This window comes from Rhinolophus ferrumequinum, chromosome 23 (genome assembly GCF_004115265.2).
Source record: "Rhinolophus ferrumequinum isolate MPI-CBG mRhiFer1 chromosome 23, mRhiFer1_v1.p, whole genome shotgun sequence".
NCBI classification, from domain to species: Eukaryota; Metazoa; Chordata; class Mammalia; order Chiroptera; family Rhinolophidae; genus Rhinolophus; species Rhinolophus ferrumequinum.
Genome location: NC_046306.1, coordinates 1317741 through 1335251, shown reverse-complemented (window position 1 = coordinate 1335251; position 17511 = coordinate 1317741). Strand labels below are relative to the sequence as shown.

At 52.1% G+C, this 17511-nt stretch overlaps 2 protein-coding genes and 1 long non-coding RNA gene across 8 annotated transcripts in view; 2 read left to right on the top strand and 1 right to left on the bottom strand.

Annotated features, from left to right (window-relative positions):
• The window catches only part of SS18L1 (SS18L1 subunit of BAF chromatin remodeling complex), a 20386-nt gene extending 11606 nt beyond the window's left edge, over window positions 1-8780 (top strand). For all 4 annotated transcript variants that reach the window (XM_033094504.1, XM_033094506.1, XM_033094507.1 and 1 more), the window contains 5 exons: window positions 21-125; window positions 1003-1092; window positions 3100-3219; window positions 5437-5564; window positions 6187-8780. In XM_033094504.1, the coding sequence (XP_032950395.1) occupies window positions 21-125; window positions 1003-1092; window positions 3100-3219; window positions 5437-5564; window positions 6187-6213 (470 nt within the window). In that variant the 3' untranslated portion in view covers window positions 6214-8780. The remainder of the gene's footprint in view (window positions 1-20; window positions 126-1002; window positions 1093-3099; window positions 3220-5436; window positions 5565-6186) is intronic.
• LOC117015756 (uncharacterized) lies at window positions 6621-9233 on the bottom strand. Its single transcript, XR_004421793.1, has 3 exons — window positions 9106-9233; window positions 8818-8911; window positions 6621-6747 (listed from the first exon to the last, which is right to left on the bottom strand). It is a non-coding gene; the product is annotated as an uncharacterized LOC117015756 (long non-coding RNA).
• Window positions 8954-17511, top strand: MTG2 (mitochondrial ribosome associated GTPase 2). Of its 3 annotated transcripts, none has more exons than XM_033094502.1 (7): window positions 8954-9461; window positions 12134-12328; window positions 14190-14337; window positions 14941-15056; window positions 15600-15818; window positions 15947-16209; window positions 16931-17065. In XM_033094502.1, exons 1-6 carry the CDS (start codon window positions 9111-9113, stop codon window positions 16187-16189), a joined length of 1272 nt encoding a protein of 423 aa, XP_032950393.1. In that variant the 5' UTR covers window positions 8954-9110; the 3' UTR covers window positions 16190-16209; window positions 16931-17065. The 3 variants fall into 3 exon arrangements, with proteins under 3 accessions (XP_032950393.1, XP_032950392.1, XP_032950394.1); XM_033094501.1 differs by having other exon boundaries at window positions 8985-9461; window positions 16071-16209; window positions 16931-17511; XM_033094503.1 differs by lacking the exon at window positions 8954-9461 and adding an exon at window positions 9611-9745 and having other exon boundaries at window positions 16071-16209; window positions 16931-17511.

Sequence of the window (17511 nt, the reverse complement as noted above, 5' to 3'; positions counted from 1 at the left end):
GGCGGTGCTGTCACCCTCAGGCTCGTCCCAGCAATACCTGGGCCAGGAGGACTACTACGGCGGTGAGCAGTACGGCCACAGCCAGGCCGCCTCGGAGCCACTGAGCCAGCAGTACTACCCTGACGGTGAGGCCCACGCTCGGGGCCAGGGCTCTCCATGGCTTCTGATGGCTCCCCTGTTGTTAGTTCCCACTGCTGAGCCGTCACCAGCAGAGCAGCCAGAGTCCCCCATGCCTGAACTACTGGGGACAGGGACGAGGGTGGGTGTGGCAGTGGGCACACAGGACAGCAGGGCCGCGGCCACCTGACTCCTTGGGCTCCTTGTGTCTTCCCGAGAGGCTAAGACTGGGATGTGTGACCCTCAGAACAGAGCAATATGAATATTTTAAGGGACAGACACAGCTTCATTGGGAAACGCCTTCAGGAAGGTGACAGACCTGCCCTGGTTGTTCGTGTCTTGTAACACTCATCTCTCAGCTGGTCAGTTATAATGTCTGCACATGATTTTCCTTTCAGTTGTCACCTTTCCTCTTTAATTGTCCCAAGATTTTTGGAGGTGGCATTTAAAGTGGTCACAGAGGATGGGTGGAGTTGGGAGGAAGAGGACACCCAGGCAGGGACCTGGTGTGAGTAGGGAGAGGCAGGGGTGCGTGATTGGGTGGGAGGTGGCTGACACCAGCTCAGGGCACTAATGGTGACTAGGCCTCTGAGGGTTCACGGGGCCCCTGATGCGATACCCCCAGGAGAGATGGCGGGACGGTGCCCTTGCAGCAACACCCTGGATGTGTCACATATTAGGCACTGCATGTAGTCTGCCCTGTATAAACATAACTTACTGAGTCCTCTCACGAAGCCTGTGGGCAGTGTGGTTGTCTGCACTGGCCTGAGGGGACCGAGGCTGGGAGGCCGTGGGAGCTCCTCCCTGGGCTCAGCCCTGGACTGTGTTATGCGCCAGGACCCGGTGGTCAGGGCCCCGCTGACTGCCCGCCCCGTCTCCTTGCAGGACACGGTGATTACGCCTACCAGCAGTCCTACACGGAGCAGACCTACGACCGCTCCTTCGAGGAGTCCACGCAGCACTACTACGAGGGGGGTAAGGCATGCACACCCCTCACGTGGTCACCTAACGCACGGCTGTGGGACGGGCCCTGGACGTGCACCGTGAGTAGGTGGCAGGGTCTGTGCAAGTGGGAGGTGTAGGCTAGGTCCCGGGTCTCCTCTTGCCAGGTGTGTGGTCATGAAACAGGACAGGGTTTGGCCACATGGCGGTCACAGGGTTAGACTCTGTTCCCTGAAAAGGCCATGTGTGCAAAGCCATCCCTAAACGCCAAAGGACGGGGAGACCAAGAGGGAAGCAGACACAGCCAGCCGTGGGCTAGTGAGTGACGGGAGCCCATGACAAAACGGCCCCAAGCGGCAGCTTGGGCAGTCAGATTTCCCCACCTTTCATCCCCAGACCACCCACTTTTATCCCCTCCTTTTATGCTTGCCAGGACATGCATGACATGTCCGATGGGCACTGTGCTGTTAAAAGCAGTGGCGCTTCCTGTGGGCTGCTATGTCAGATTCACCCGCACGTGCCAGGTGCCAAGTCCAGGTGCAGGGGGCTAGGGTGTCTGGGTGCTCCTTCTGTGTAAGACAGGGAAGCGAAGACCATACACGCATGGTTGCACACACACTCGCTCAGACCATCAACAACCTCTGGAAAAATACCCAGGGCCCCACAGAGTGGCTGTAGGTGGGGATGGATTTGGGGACCAGGCAGTCGGCAGGACCGGGGCAGCCTTCTTCCCTGGACCTCTCGAATGTGGGCTTGGCTCTTTTTTATGTTTCTGAATCACTTGAATGTACAAGATGTGATCAAACAATATGGTAAAAAAATTATTACAGTAAAAGACACATTGCCACTAATCCCCTTCAAAATGCTCCCCCTTGCTTCAAACACGTGTATCCCATCATTCTTGCCACTTTCTGTAGCAGTTCTGGAAGTCCTCTTTCGTGAGTGTTTTTAGTTGTGCTGTCCCTGGCTGCCTCCATGTCCTGAATCGTTTTGACTTTGGGGAAGAGCCAGAAGTTCCACGGTGCCAGATCCAGTGCGTAAGGTGGATGAGGACACACTGTAATGTTTTTATTTGACAGAAATTGCCATACAGAAGCAACATGTGACATGGAGTGTTGTCGTGATGGAGGATGATTTATAACAGACTTTAAAACACACCTTCTCTCAACCGTAGCTCACACCCAACTGACTGCACCGAACAAGCTGAAACTTGTTACACACTGTTACTAAGTGTGTGCCCCTTCCCGTATTGAAGATCCCTGCCTTTCCGCTGGATGGCCCTGGATGGCCCTCGGCAGCAGCATTCACCGTACTTTGTGATCACAACGGAAAGCCTGTCACACATTGCTTCTGGTAGGGCAATTTCTGTCAAATAAAAACATTACGGTGTGTCCTCATCCACCTTATTCACTGGATCTAGCACCATGCAACTTCTGGCTCTTCCCCAAAGTCAAAAGGACCATGAAAGGTAAACGTTTTGAATTGATTCAGGACATGGAGGCAGCCACAACAGTACAATTAAAGACACTCACGAAAGAGGACTTCCAGAACTGCTTCAGAAAGTGGCAAGAACAGTGGGATAAGTGTATTCGAAGTGAGGGAGAGTATTCTGAGGGGGATTCATGGCAATGTGTCTTTTAGTGTAATGAATTTTTTTATTTAAACATTCACCATAGTTTTTGATCACACGTCGTACCTGCCTGTTCAGAAGTTGAATCTGAAAATACTGGCTGTCCCTGAAATGGAAGTGCTCAAGCTGGTGGCCACCCAGACCCCACACAGCCAAGTCTCGTGGCCACAGGGCCGTTGTCCTGGCTGCTTCTCAGGGTTTCTTCCCTGGTGACCCGCACGTGCGCCTGTGGGTGGACATTCAGAGCAGCAGGGACGGCTACCATGGTGTCCGAGGCACAGCCTGGCTCGGACAGCTGGGGTTTTATAGGAAGCATCATTGAGTCGATTGCTTATCTGCTCCTTGTGGCCAGTTGGTAGCCGTGTGTACTGACAACACATCAAAGGAACTGTGTCTCCTTCACTCTGTAGGAAACTCCCAGTACAGCCAGCAGCAAGCGGGGTACCAGCAGGGCACGGCCCCTCAGCAGGCAGGGTACCAGCAGCAGTACCCCAACCAGCAGGGATACCCGGGCCAGCAACAAGGCTACGGTAAGAGGGGCGCCTGCTTGCCAGACCCCACACAGTCGTGCTGCCGTTTCGTGGATGCTTACAACACTGTGTGTTTCAGAATAGGTTGAGATTTCCAGGAAAGCTGCGAGGATAGTACAGAATGTTCTGTTGTTGACCTTGTCTGTTGCTTGTCTGGTGTGATTGTCACAACCAAGAAGCCAACATGGGTACCTCACTGTGGCCTGATTCAGCTCTCACTAGTTTTCCCTGAGTGTCCTTTTCTGTCCCAGGACCCACTTGGGATCTTAGTCTCCTGTCTCCTTAGGCTCCTCTGGGCTGGGACGCTTCCTCGGACTTTCCTGGTCTCTCTTGACCTTGACAGTTGTGAGGAGAACCAGGCAGGTACTTTGTAGGACGTGCCTCAAGTTGGGTTTGTCTGATGTTTTTCTCAGGATGTGACGGTCACTGGGTATGGCTTTGGAAAGGAGACCGCATTGCTGTAGTACCCCTTCTCACCACCTCCTGTCAGCATGACTTGCCTCTGGGCTTGACCTTGGTCACTTGGCCAGAGGGCGTCGGCCAGGTGTCCCCACTGTTGAGCTATACCTTCCCCCTCCCCTTCTCTAAGCTTTGGGAGCAAGTCCTGAGTCCAGTCCACACTCCAGGGGCCATGTCTACACAGGTTGTTGGGAATTCATCTGTAGGGAAGGTCTGTGTCATCTCCCCCCGTTACTGCTGTTCGTCATTTATTTAGTTTGTCCACGTGGATGTTAACCTTACCATCGGGCGATAACCCAGTCCTTGTTTATTTTGTTGCTCACGTTGTTCCAGTGTTGCCTCTCGGAACTCTTTCAGTTAGCTCCTGTGTCCCTTTGACATGCCCCGTTCTTCTGGGACCACAATCGTTGTCCTGCCCCAGGCTTAAAAGCTGCCATTTGTCCGCGGAGACTGGTTCCTTTTATTGGACAGTAGGACTCCAACCAAGACCTGGGTGCCGGTCACCATTTTCTGAGCCCAGTTCCACGTTACTTACCAAGAGTCCACGTGTGGCTGTGGCAGCAGCTCCCGGAAGCACTCGCCGCTCGCCCACGAGGGCTCTCCCCGTGAGGGTCCGTGGAGGGGAAGGGGCAGGCAGGTCTGCCGCGACTGAGCCAGGGGCCGTCCACACGCACTGCCGTCAGGGCCAGTCGGGCAGAAAAGTGGACCGGGAGCTCTGCGAGCTGCAGTAGCAGCCAAGGGGAGACCTTGTCCTCTAGAGAAGAGCTGAGTGCAGACTCGCTCCCACCGAGGTCAGGCCACCTGACAGAAGGTTCACAACCCTCGTGTCTGCCCAGAGTCGTCTGGGGCCTTGCCCCGGGCAGGTCTGCCTGAAACAGCACAGCCCTGGCCCCTTGCCTGCAGGTCGTCTGCTTAGAGCCCGAGACCACATGAGGTTCTCCCTGGGGTCCTAACCCACTTCCAACACACACCTGGGCCGCGTTCCCAGAACCCAGGGTGCTTCCCGTGACACCACTGTCAACAAGAGGGCAACTTCCTAACGTTGCCACTGTGTGACGGTCTTGTAACCTGTTAACATTTAAATACACGGTAAAAGCCGTCCTACTGGATGTGACCCAATGCGTAGAGGGCGAATTCATGAAGAGGGAGTTCAGTGAGCATGCACAGAATGTCTCAGTTTAGTTTAAACCTGAGCCTGCCTTCACTCCACGCGGAGCTGGCCCACTCCCTCTGTCAGCCGCACACCGTGCCGCGCCGCTGAGGAAGCTCAGTGAGGCCCGCCGTCTCCGCCCTCCCCACACCTGGGACACCTTGGAGAAAGAAACAAGGGGTCAGGGTGGCCCACAGGAGAGGCTTCTTACTCAGCTCCAGGTGCCGCTGACCACGGCGAGGACAAGAGACCCCAGTTCAAGGTTTTCATTCAGCCCTTCACAACCATTCCTAATTAATCAGCATTTTCTGGAAAATTACTTGGCCTTCCTGAATTCTTCCCAGAGTCTTCAACAGGGAGGGTCACTGTCCCTTTTTGCACGTGTTCTCACTGATCACTGCCCTGTAACTCACACGTTCACAGCCACCACCTACATGATGTGAAGTGCTCCCGGAGGCAGGAGCAGGGGTGCGGGCAGCCCAGGCCACGCTGGACAGGGGCAGCTGCCACTCCATGAGCTGGAGCGCTCGCGGGATGGGCGCCGGTGTTCCAGAGACTTGCAGAGGACAGAGGGGTGGGTTGGTCTCACGATTGCGGTGTGTTCTCAGGGCCAGCCCAGGGAGCTCCCTCGCAGTACTCCAGCTACCAGCAAGGACAAGGGCAACAGTACGGAAGCTACAGAGCGTCTCAGACGGGCCCGTCCGCACAGCAGCAGCGGCCTTATGGCTACGAGCAGGCAAGCATTCTGGATGTTTCCCTGGGCAGACCCACGTGTCTATCAAAATGAGACGAAGGTTTCTCTGGGGTCACAAGGAATAATGAGATGAACCAAGTGGCTCCAGGGTCCCTTCTAGCGGTGATTCTCTGAGCCTGTAGGTTTTTAAAAGTTACGTCTGCGTGTACGCTTACCCTGGTCAGACAGCTGGCTTTTCATATCCTAAACTCAGTCAGACACTCACATTCTTGTGCCACGGAGGTTCACGTGTGCCCAGCAGTGCCGCTCTCTGCTGTGGGCCTGGGACGCCATGGCCACTAAACACATCCGGCTGCACTCTGAGAGCTCATGTCTCATCAGACAGAGCTGGACGCCGTCTGGGGGCCTGGATGGAGCCAGGCAGATAGTTCTAGGAAGAGGACGCAGGGGCCAAGGGACAGAGGGATGGGTGACAGGGCTGGCTGAGACCGCGGGGGTCCACCCTGCCTCGCAGATCTGGGCAGGGGCTTTCTGCTTGCTTGCCTGTTAGGCCTTCTTCCATCTCTTGTCCTGGATGTTGGCTGCCGTGGGGCCTGTCTCCCCTTTGGCCGTGGACCCTTTTACTCGTGACTAGCGGTATAACCCACATCCTGGTCTCTTGCAGGGCCAATATGGAAATTACCAGCAGTAAGGGACAGGCTTTCTTGGTGGAACCTTGCAGTGGCATGTCTGTCCAGGAGGGACGGGCCAGGGGCAGTTCTGATGAAGCTGACCGGTTGGCTGCCCTTCACCCCACGCAGCGTCGCATGTGAAGTGTGCTCATCTCATGCTGGGTAGTGCCGAGCGTGCGCCGAGGCACGAGACTGCGCTCTGATGGCGTGACCCTCTGGTGCTGTGTATAGTATCGTATGTCCACACAGTGGATGGAGAGGCTGTCCCCTTTTTTGTCCCCCCCTCAATGTTTCTAGCTAGCTGTAGGGGTCTTCTTGTCATCAGAGTATTCCGTGCCCAGTGGTGGGACACCTACAAGATGCCATAGTCTGTGAACTCATAAACAGGCCTTAGGTCTGACTCCCCTCACGCAGTTGTAACGTGTGCTGTAAACTTGTCTTTCACTGGCTACCCCGCAGCTGGACATCCTTACACAGCTCTGGATGGCAGCCTCTTCCTGTGCCTCGATGGGGGCGGGTGGCATCATCTGCGTTTTGGGTCATTTTCTGTTACCCTGTGGAAAAGATAAACACGCTTCATGTGGAGAGGCTGCGAACGGTCGTTTCCAGAACTCACCCGTTACCTGTGTCACTCGCCAATTCCGTTTATCCAAAAAGTTACGTTTTTCTTCTAAAAAGTAAAGAGGGATCAATGACTGCGTTCTGAGTATGAATCCATGAAGGCAACGTGTGATTAGCCTACCCAGGGAAAGGGATGGTACTGAAGGGAAGACCGGAAAGTTCTCTGACATTACTTCAGCTTTCACCCTTGTTATCCTGACGCTCATTTCTGGGATTTGAATATTTAATATATTCAACTCTAAATTTATAATTTAAAGTATTGATACCAAATTTTCCAAACAGTTGGCAAGTTAGTTTATGTTATTTCTTCCAGAAACTGCTTGTTTAAATCTCCACAAACAAGCTTTCCTTTTCTTTTAGGGATATCTGAAATTCACATCTCATTTTTAAAAAGAACCCCCCCTAACTTTACTGTGTTCTCCTAGTGAAAAGAAAAGGTTTTATATATAGAAATTGGAGTAAGTTTTACGTTCCTGGGACATTAAATCCCATTTAAATTCTGTGCAAAAATTATATAGACAGCTCACTTGGAAAAGTCTGGTCAGAGGAAAAATCCTACATTTCACTAAGTAATACTGACATATTATTAACCTTTACTTGGATAATAATATCCATATTTACTGTGAATCCTTTACAAACATATTTGGATAAACGCTGACATATTTCCAAGAACAACCAAGAAAAAGAAAATACAAAAACATCCAATTCTTGATATACCAGGTCTACTAGGACAGAAGTGTTTATTTTGTAGGCATATGGGTGTTTTAAAAACCTTTTACACTGGTAAGGGCTTAAAAATACATGTCTATATTAAATTACTGAAATGGGAGTTCTTAACTGCTAAACGACACAGATGCTAGCAGTGTCATCTCCCTGGATTTTGTTCTGTTCTTTCCCAACAATTTTCATAGAACTAATTTGCAAACTCAATTGGGGACTAAAATTTCCCACAGAAAATGTTAAACGTTGTAGATAACTGTGAGAATAGTTTATTTTTATTCCTTGCCATTCTGGGAATATGCCTTTTATGTGTGTCGTTTTTTTTTTTAAGTGCTGTATTAATACTTTTGAAAGAAAAGGACACTTAAAAGTTATCCCGAAACTTCAATCTGAAATGTCTTACATTAAGAATTTCTTGAATGTTGTGTATATATTTTAAAAAGCACTTTGTGAAATAGTTTATACATTTATTTCCTAATTTATACATGATTTTTGGTGTTAATATATTTAATGATTAATAACAGAATGTTTATTTAATGTGTTGTCTGTTTTTATGTACTATTGTGGGGGGGAAGTGACGCCAGCAATTCTTCTTCAGTAACTGTATCTTCTGTAACATGAATGTTTGCAAAAGCTTAGGCTGAAATGCGTTGTTTGTGCAGTGTGGTGGTGGATGGTGCTTTGTTTTTTGATGACTACTACAGAAGGCCAGGTGAAGGAAGACTTTGAAATTGACGCTCATTCTTCCTGTTGTCCCTGACACGCAGCAGGCTGTGAATTTGAAAAATGCCGAGTTTTGAGAAGTGCTGACAAATTCATACTGGTATGCCAAAGCTCATCACCCATTGGGGTTTGTTGTTGAACCAAGGGTACCTTTGGACGTAACTGTTAGCAAGTACTTAGAACTCGTCATGAGAATCGCATTTAAGGGGGACCCAGGGAGCCTTAAAATGCTCGTGTAGTTGGAGCCTAAGTGAGCCTCTGATTTTTGTCAGAATTTTTATAGTACAGGTTTGAATATTGGGCATCCATTCAAAATTGTACAAAGAAGACCATTTCCATTTCCATTTAAAATGTTTTAGCCATTACTTCATTTCTATTTATTGAACGGGACAAATTCATCGTATTTGTGAGCACAGATTTTTTGAAAAACATCTTTATTGGGTTTTTTTTTCAGTCGGGAGTTTGGCATATAAATTGTTTATGCTTTTAGTGTAATTAATAAACTGGTTCTTCAAAAATCATCCTAAAAAGTGAGTTTTCGTGAAGTTAATGGGACGTACCATGATTTGTACCTGGACCCAGGTGACTGACATGAGGTCTCCTTGGAGTCACCCTTCTGGGGAACCTGATTCCTGGGCGGAGTCCAGCGGGCCCCTGGGGACGAGAGGGTGGGCTGTAATGTAGACTGACAATCCACGGAGGCAGGACGCCAGGCCCCGGGACAGTCCCCCTGTGCCCTGCCCTACGCAGACCCCCTCCCTGGGAGCTCCGTCCACAGCAGGAGGAGTGGGGTGCTCGAGGAGTCTGAGACGGTCCGGTATGTGACGGAGAGGGGACGAGGAGGTAACCTGGGATGGCACCCGTGCAGGAGGACGACGACGACGTGGAGACGGCAGGAGGGCTGGCTGAGCGGGTCCCGAGCAGGCGGAAACTGGAGGGACCGCCCCGGCCTTGGACGGCCTCGCCCGGCCTCTCCGATCCAGTCTCCGGCCCTCCGCCCCCGAAGGTGCCGTCCGGGACCCGCGTGGTCAGGCCCCAGCCCCTCGCGCGCGGAGACCAGCCCCGCGGAGACCAGCCCCGCAGAAGGGCCTCGGTCTGTCTTCCGCCCATGCGCGCCGGGGACGCCCTGCGTGGGCGTGACCGCGCCGGAAGTAATCCGCCGCTGCGGCGGCCGAGGCCCGGAAGTGACGTGCCGTCGGAGGGGGTGAGTGCGGGGTGCGGGTCCCGGCCTTGGGGAGCCCGCGGGGGGCGCCGGCGGGAGGAGCGGAGCCGGGAGCGGCGCCGGCGGCCATCGGCGTCCTCGTGTAGCGGGACGGCGGCGGGGCGCCTGCAGGGCCGGCCGGGGCGCGTCCGCCCTCCCGCCGGGCCCCGCGTGCGGCTCGAGCCCAGGTTTAAGTGGTTCCGACCGTTCCTTTGACCCGCGGTCCTACGAACCAAACATTTTCTTCTCTGTAATGATTCTTTACACTTATTCTGGCGCAAAGCAACGTAAGCCTATACACGTTTTGATAAACACTTCTTTAAGCAGTAAGTTTTCTGTTCAGTGCAGCTCGCAGTGAGATGCACGCTTTTCCGATTGGTTCACTTACCCGTAGTTGGATTTCGCGGAGTGAGAGCGGGGTTATCAATGCCATTCCTGTTTGCGTTGCTGTAGCTGGCGACACTGAGGAATCTTGTTGACACAAATCATTCCTTTTGGCCCGTCACTAGGGGTGGCTTTCTTTTGTAAAGGAGAGGGCCCTTGGTAAAAGAGGAAGGGAAAGGAGAACTCGGTTCTTTCAAATGCAGGTGTGCACTTAGAAAGCTGTTTTGGCAAAGACAACATATATCAAAAGTGAAGGGACGGAAAATGGATTCCTTTGGAATTATCCTTGCCTTGGTTCCCTTGGAAGGTGGTTGTGTGTGCCTGCGCTTGAAGATTCTTGGTGTAAAATACAGGTGCAGCGCTGCGCCAGCGAGGCCGGAGGACCCCACTGTGTGACTTTGGGCGAGTGACTTAATCGCTCTGAGTCTCAGCCTCTCCTGCTTTAAAATGGGCAGAACGAATGTAAGAGTCAGGAATCGTGGCCTCATCACATTAGGATAATTTAAGGAGGGTTTATAAACACACGTTTTAAAGGGGGGCCTGTAGGGAGATGTGTGATGCTAGCCTGGAGCCAGTGACAGTGGACTTGTTTCTGGCCCTAGACGCTGCCGAAATGAGAAACGTCCAAACCTGTAGAGAATTTTTATGAGTTTTTTGAGCCAAACTGATGACAATTGCCAGGAAGCAAAATCTCAACGGATTGAGAAAATGCTCCAGAGAATGGTATTTTTGCAGCTTATTTTATACATCGGTATCAAAGGAGGAGACGCAAGGAATCTTACATGAAATCCGTGGGCTGTAGGTTAAGGGGGTGGGAGAGAGGAAAGCAGGGAAATCTCTGGGATTGGGTAAAAAGACGGAGACACATACTTTTACATTGGTGGGTACAGGACACTTAATAATGAACGTATAGCACACATAGACAGTATTTGGGGAACAAGATGCAGCGAGGGGGCCTGTGGTCTTGTGCTCTGGTGCGGAGGCTCTGCCCTGAGGGGTCTGGCAGAGGAGATTAGTCTGACACTCCAAAGGCATGTTATCTTACCGGCACAAAGACCATAGGCTCACTTAAGGTAAAGACCTTTGTCAAGGAAGCTACAGGCCTAGGACGTGACTACCCGCCACGGCCCACTTTTAGTTAGGAATCTTTAGTCAGACCATTCTATGTGGGGACTTAGGTCTCTGAGTTTGTAAGGCCCCCCGTGCTGGCCTTCCCTGAGCTCATCAGGTCCCGTGTGTGGCCCGTTTTCCATGCACAATGCCGGAGGATAAGGCGAGGGGCAGTTACAGAACCAAAACAGTGCGGTACAGACAGGGCTTCCTTGACGGGGGGTGTGACCTCAGTGTAGTGATCCGAGGGGAGCAGGAAGCCACTAGCCCGCCCTCCTGCTCCCCCCACCATGGTTTCAGTCACCCACAGTCAACGGACATTCAAAATATTAAATGGAAAAGTCCAGAAATAAACAATGTTTTAAATTGCATGCCGTTCAGAGTAGTGTGGTGACACCTCAGTCTCCAGCTCACCGCTGACCAGGACGTGTCATCCCTTGCCCAGCGCCCTGCTCTGCGTCCACTCCCTGCCCCTTAGTCACTGGGTAGCCATCTCGGTTATGAGAGAGACCGGATTCACGTGACTTGTACTGCAGTGTGTTGTTACAATTGTTCTATTTTGTGATTAGGTGTCATTAATCCTTTACTGGGCCTAATTTATAAATTAAACGTTATGTTACGTATGTATGTTATAGGAAGAAACTAGTACATCTAGCATTCAGTACCATTGACATGGTACCTACTGGGGGTCTTGGAACGTGTCCCCCATGGATAAGTGGGGGTGACTGTCTAAGTTTCCCTCTAAGCACTGCTGTGGCTGCATCCAATGAATTCAGATATATTGTACTTTCATTATCATTCAGTTAAATATTTTCTAATTTCTCTTGATTTCTTCTTTTACCTGTTGGATTATTTAGGAGAGTGTCATTTAACTTCCCGTTTGACCATGTAATCTGCACAAGATAACACAATAGCATTTGAGTAAACGGGAGCTTTTATATCCAGGGTTGGGGTGATTTAATGATTTAAATTCTTTGTACGCAAGTCTTGCCCCTGAGTAGCATGCAGGCCAATGGGGCAGATGACTGTTCATGACTCAGGTCCTAAATGGTGTGTGACGTAAGAAAGTCGTAGTCATCAGTTTACTGACATGTGTTTCAAAACCAGACGTCAAGATTTTAGTTTGTTTGATGTTCAAGTTTAAACCAGGTAGCTTATTTTGTCAATTTGACTTTTGTTAGGGAGCCATGAAGCCTTCGAGGCTTTTCTCCGCAGGATGGCAGGCCGTGATGGAGGGCGTAGGGCACTGGACTCCTCCCGCGTGGGCCATCCTCGGGCCCGGCCGGCTCGCTCCCAGGTGGCTCTGGGTCGGCTCTGTGGACTGCGCTGAGCGCCAGGAACCCCCCGGAAAGAAACTGCTCTCGGAGAAGAAGCTGGTGAGACTTGTAACTGGGAAGGAACTGGGGTGCAGCTTCCCTCTCGGGAGGCATGGGCGTTGTTTTGAGTTCTTGTTATCTTGTCTTCATTTATCCTCATTACGTTATTGGCAAGACACACGTAGGTCTTGAAACGATGAGATGAAATGAGGGCCTGTGTGTGCCAAGCGCTGAGCTGTCACAAACCTGCAGCAGCCCAGGGCAGGTGCCAGGGTGCCAGGAGTGTTGGCGAGGCTGCTTCTCCTGGGCCCGTAGGCTGCCTGGCGCTACCCGCCAGCGGCCTATGTGTCCCCCATGTGTTACAGATGTTCTTGACTGTGTGTGAGTGTTTCTTAACATAAAACATCTTGTGTGAAACATGAATGGCGTTTAATTAAATTCAGGACAAGACATGTTTATGGCCCACTCATCTTCCAAGTGGGGGGCCAGAGAAGCAGTGCTTCCTGTGGGAAGAGGACTGGGCGGTCCGTGCCGTCTCCATGTGGTTCCGTCTTCCCGGAACGTAAGACTGAATGTGCATTTGCCTTCCCTGCAGGGCTCATCCGTGTGCGCTCCTCCCATCGGGTGATTTTGATTACTGTAATTTTACTGTGGTGTGCAGCGACATTATCCCTTGAGGTTTTTAAATAGTAATTCACGGTTTTTGCAGGGTGGGGATGAGGGAGAAGGTGAGGGGATCAGAGAGCACAATCAGGAACCACAAGATGCCACAGGGATGTGAAAATCAGTTTGGGGAATGTAATCAATAATGTTGTAAAGATTTTGTAGGGTGTCGGATGGACACTTGTCCCATTAGGGAGACCACCTCAGGGATGATGTAGATGCCTGATCACTGCACTGGACAGCTGAAGCCGAAACCGAATGATAATGAATGTCAACTGTAATCATACATATTCACAAGGAGTGGAGTACAGCATAAGGAATAGAGACAGTGGAAATGTCACGGCTGTGTGCGATGTCAGAGGGGCAGGGGGTTGGGGTAGACGGGTTATCACTTTGTGAGGAGTATAAATGTGTAACTATTACATTGTTTTGTACACTTGAAACTAATTTAAAAAAATAGTAATTCATGGTTTTTCCATGTGGTGGTGCCAGAGAGTCTAAAATGTGTGCGTATTTTCTTTAAAAAAGATCTGCTTATGTATTAGTTGCCCTCGGTGTGGTGGAGGGACCTCGTGGGTGCCAGTCTGTGCACAGTGGTCGGGGTGGCACCCCTGATACCACACTTGTGTTTCCCTTGGGTGGCTGAACTTCTTGTCGGGGAAGCTCACGTTTACCAAGTAGTAACCTGGGGAGCTCTAATTCCGCCGCGAGAGCGCCTCCTTCGGGGTCTGGAGAGGAGCTGACCGTCAGAGAGAAGCCTGTTTGCATTGCTCCATTCAAACCTAAGCCCTGTTCAGTCAGGCCCAGAAAACGTCCTTTCTTCATAGCAGGGCGCTGGATGCCACTCCCAGCACTCTAACTCTCATGTTCCTCTTGTGGCCTAAGGAACTAGAACTTTCCATCAATAAAGATCTGCTCTTTCAGTAATATGTTTTTATTCGGAAAAGCTAGAAAGGCGCTCTATTTGAAGATTGTTTCCTAAACAACCACCATTTGTTCAGGTCGGGTGTTGAGCGCAGGACTGAGAGTGTCCGTGCTGACCACTTGCACGTCTGCGTGGTTGGCTTATCCTTTGCCTGCGGGTGGCAATCACGGTGGGAACTGTTCCTTATGTTTGCACGTTAGGAGAGATCAGCGAGACTAGTATCAGCAACTTCTCATTTTGAAGCCTGTCACGGGTAGGAAAGGTACATTTCAAACGGCTGTTTGTTTCGTAGAAGGATGGCGGAGTCAGTATCCACTGCTGTGCTTTCTGCAGAAAAGGCATTTTGTGGACCGTCGCCGGCTGCTTGTACGAGGAGGACGTGGAGGCGACGGGCTGAGCTGCTTCCACAGCGAGCCCCGGAAGGAGTTTGGAGGCCCCGATGGGGGTGACGGAGGCAGCGGCGGCCACGTCATCCTGAGAGGCACGTGGCCTGGGGGCAGCTCGGGGACCAGCACTGTGTCTGCACTTTGGGGGCAGATAGTTTCCCCTTCTCATCCCGATGGGAGTTTGAATTCAAAAATTGATATATGGAAGTCATCTCTGTTCAGTTCTGTGGCTGGTCACGTTTACATAATGTACCAAAACCCAACTTCTATAGTGTTTTTAAATTTCAGGAACACGAAGGTAGTTATCTGTCAGGGAATCTTAACATAGTGAGATCCGTTCAAGGACAAATGTATGTCGGTGTCAGCAAGTGCGGGAAGAGTGTTAACTACATGCCACACACTGAGCACAGGTGCTCGGGAAGCTGGGAGCTTAGCAAAGAGCCCGGCACTTCATTAAATGTAGCTATCTTTCAATTAATGGCATTATGGGTAATTTTGAAGCTCTCAGAAATTGTAGTATTTTTTGAAAAAAAGATAGGAATGTAGCTTATCAAATAGCATGTTGCTAGTGTAGTAACCTTGGCTCCAACTGCGTTCCATGTTCCCCAAACATCTGAAGGTTTCTGAAGTGAACAACAGCAAGTTAATATGCAGCAAGTTTTTAACACAAAGGAAAGTGAAGGTCCTTGCTCTTTCAGTTGACCAGCAAGTCAAGTCGCTGTCGTCGGTCCAGTCACAGTATCAGGGCTTTGACGGAGAAGACGGTGGCAGGAAAAACTGCTTTGGGCGAAATGGCGCTGTCCTCTACATCCGGGTGAGCCACACGGCCCGTTGCTAGACCTCTAGCTCCCCAGGTTCTGTGCTGTGGTCCAAAGGGGCGCCCTGGGCTTGAACCACGCAGCTGTCCTCCAGAAAGCAAACCCCGGGCTGGATGTTGTACTGATTTTATGCCACGTGTGTTTAAGACCTGTTGAAAAAAATCATGAAATCATTATTTGTAAACAGAGGAAACCCACGGGGCCCACGCTTCCTCTGCCCCAGCCCTCTGGAACACCTCCTCTGAGCTGAGGGCTTACTCTTTCTTCTCTCGGATTATTGCAGCATTTTCCGATGCTTCTGCTCACCCTCATGTCTTAGGAACACTTTGCAAACGCCATCTGTGCAGTTTGCAGGTGTGTCACCAGCCCCATAACACCCTCCAAAGGCTGGGGCCGTTCTCCTGGTACTCCGTGGCTCTGGGAAGGGTGCTTAGCGGAGCCCCTTCCACCGCACCCCTCCCGAACTGGACAGGTACCCCAGGCCCAGCCACTCTCCTCGAGTGTCCCTTTCACCCTGTAAACACTGTCCTGTTCCGCAGGTCCCCGTGGGCACTTTGGTGAAGGAGGGAAACAAAGTTCTGGCTGACCTGTCGCGCCCAGGTGACGAGTACATCGCTGCCCTCGGCGGGGCAGGAGGAAAGGGTAACCGCTTTTTCCTGGCCAATGATAACCGCGCACCAGTGACCTGTACACCCGGACAGCCCGGTCAGGAGCGGGTCCTCTTCCTGGAGCTCAAGACCATGGCCCACGCGGGGCTGGTGAGTGTCACCTGACGCCTCGGGCAGGAGGGGCGGCACTTCACACACTGAGCTGTGGAAAGTCTGCTGCTTCTGGTGGAGGAAAACACCACTCGCCGAGCGGGGAGTAACAGCCCCCCTTTCTCCAGTCAGCATCCCGTGACCTGGAACAGGAGCTGTGCCCTCAGCTGTCCAGCCCCTGTCCTGAGACTCGCCCTGACCTCGGGCCATCGCAGCCTGAGGACGTGCTGCAGCGTGTCCCCTCTCTTCCAGGTCGGACTCCCCAATGCGGGGAAGTCCTCGCTGCTCCGGGCCATTTCAAACGCGAAGCCTGCCGTGGCTGCCTACCCCTTCACGACCCTGAAGCCCCATGTTGGCATCGTGCACTATGAGGGCCACCAGCAGGTAGCAGGTAGGGCTCTCCGGGCGCTGGGGAGGTGGCGCGAGGGATTCGACAGCAAGCAGCTTCCCCGCTAGGACGTAGCCTGTGTCCTCTCAGCGTTAGGGTCTAGGTGTGTTTCCCACCTCGTCCCCAGGCGTATGTTGGTTCAGTCCAGGACTTGGAGTTCACACGGCCAGCCTGAGGGGCTGACGCCTCTCACCGCCTGTGTTCTTCTCCTTTATCTGTGGGGACCTGGCTGCATCACGCGTGCAGACAGCGTGTGATGTCAAAAGCTTTGCCTGTACCGTTCTGAGAGAAGAAAACTTTTCCCCAGAAGATAATGTACCCCTTAAAAATAGTAAGCCTGCTGGTAACATTATGCATATAGCACTTTATATTCACGAAGTACTCTAATAATTTCTACCGGTAATCAAATTATTAATAGATCGCAGGAAGCCATTGCCCCGGTTTTAAATCATTTTTGAAGCCAGAAAGACTGGCAGGTGTAATTCCAGTGAATAAATATTCCTCTTTACATTGATCTGTCATCATGCCTGTCACCCAAATATTTCAAGGCATTTTGTAAAACTCAACACTGAAACGCTTCGGGTGGCAATTGGCCTAATGAGTCACTGAGGCAGTAAATTGAATGAGTTCGGTATAAGATGTTCTTGGGAAGGAAAGTCCTAGAAGCCGGGGGCGGGACCAGCGGTCACCCGGGCCGCTGGCAGCCCTGCTCTGTGTCCCGCAGTGGCCGACGTGCCGGGCCTGGTCCGCGGCGCCCACCGGAACCGGGGCCTGGGGCACGCCTTCCTCAGGCACATCGAGCGCTGTGGCTTCCTCCTGTTTGTGCTGGACCTCTCAGTGCCGCAGCCCTGGACCCAGCTGGACGACCTGAAACACGAGCTGGACCAGTATGAGAAGGGCCTGTCCAGCAGACCCCACGCCATCATCGCCAACAAGATCGACCTCCCCCAGGCGCGAGCCAACCTGCCCGAGCTGCAGGCCCGCCTGGGCGCGAAGGCCATTGCCTTGTCCGCGGCCACCGGTGAGAACCTGGAAGAGCTGCTGCTGTGCCTCAAGGAGCTCCACGACCGCCACGTGGCCGCCGAGCTGCAGCGCGGCCGCCAGCCGCTCAGGTGGTAGCGGGCGCCACCTTCCGGGTCAGGTCGGCCTGCCCTCTGACGCCCCCCAGCCTTGGCCAGGCCCCCTCCGGTGGGGACACTGGTGCTGCTGACAGTCTGCTCCCAGTGCTTCCTGTGCGGACTGGCGTGCTGAGATGGGCGCGTCGCATGCTTAGCTCCGTTTAGGGGGCCACGCGGCAACAGCACA

Excerpts from the sequence above, each read along its gene's own strand:
- MTG2 (XM_033094501.1), top strand. The coding sequence starts at position 9,111 with ATGGCACCCGTGCAGGAGGACGACGACGACGTGGAGACGGCAGGAGGG. Across the intron at positions 15,819-16,070 it reads CCATGGCCCACGCGGGGCTG|GTCGGACTCCCCAATGCGGG; the intron begins GTGAGTGTCACC and ends CCTCTCTTCCAG. Across the intron at positions 16,210-16,930 it reads GGGCCACCAGCAGGTAGCAG|TGGCCGACGTGCCGGGCCTG; the intron begins GTAGGGCTCTCC and ends TGTGTCCCGCAG.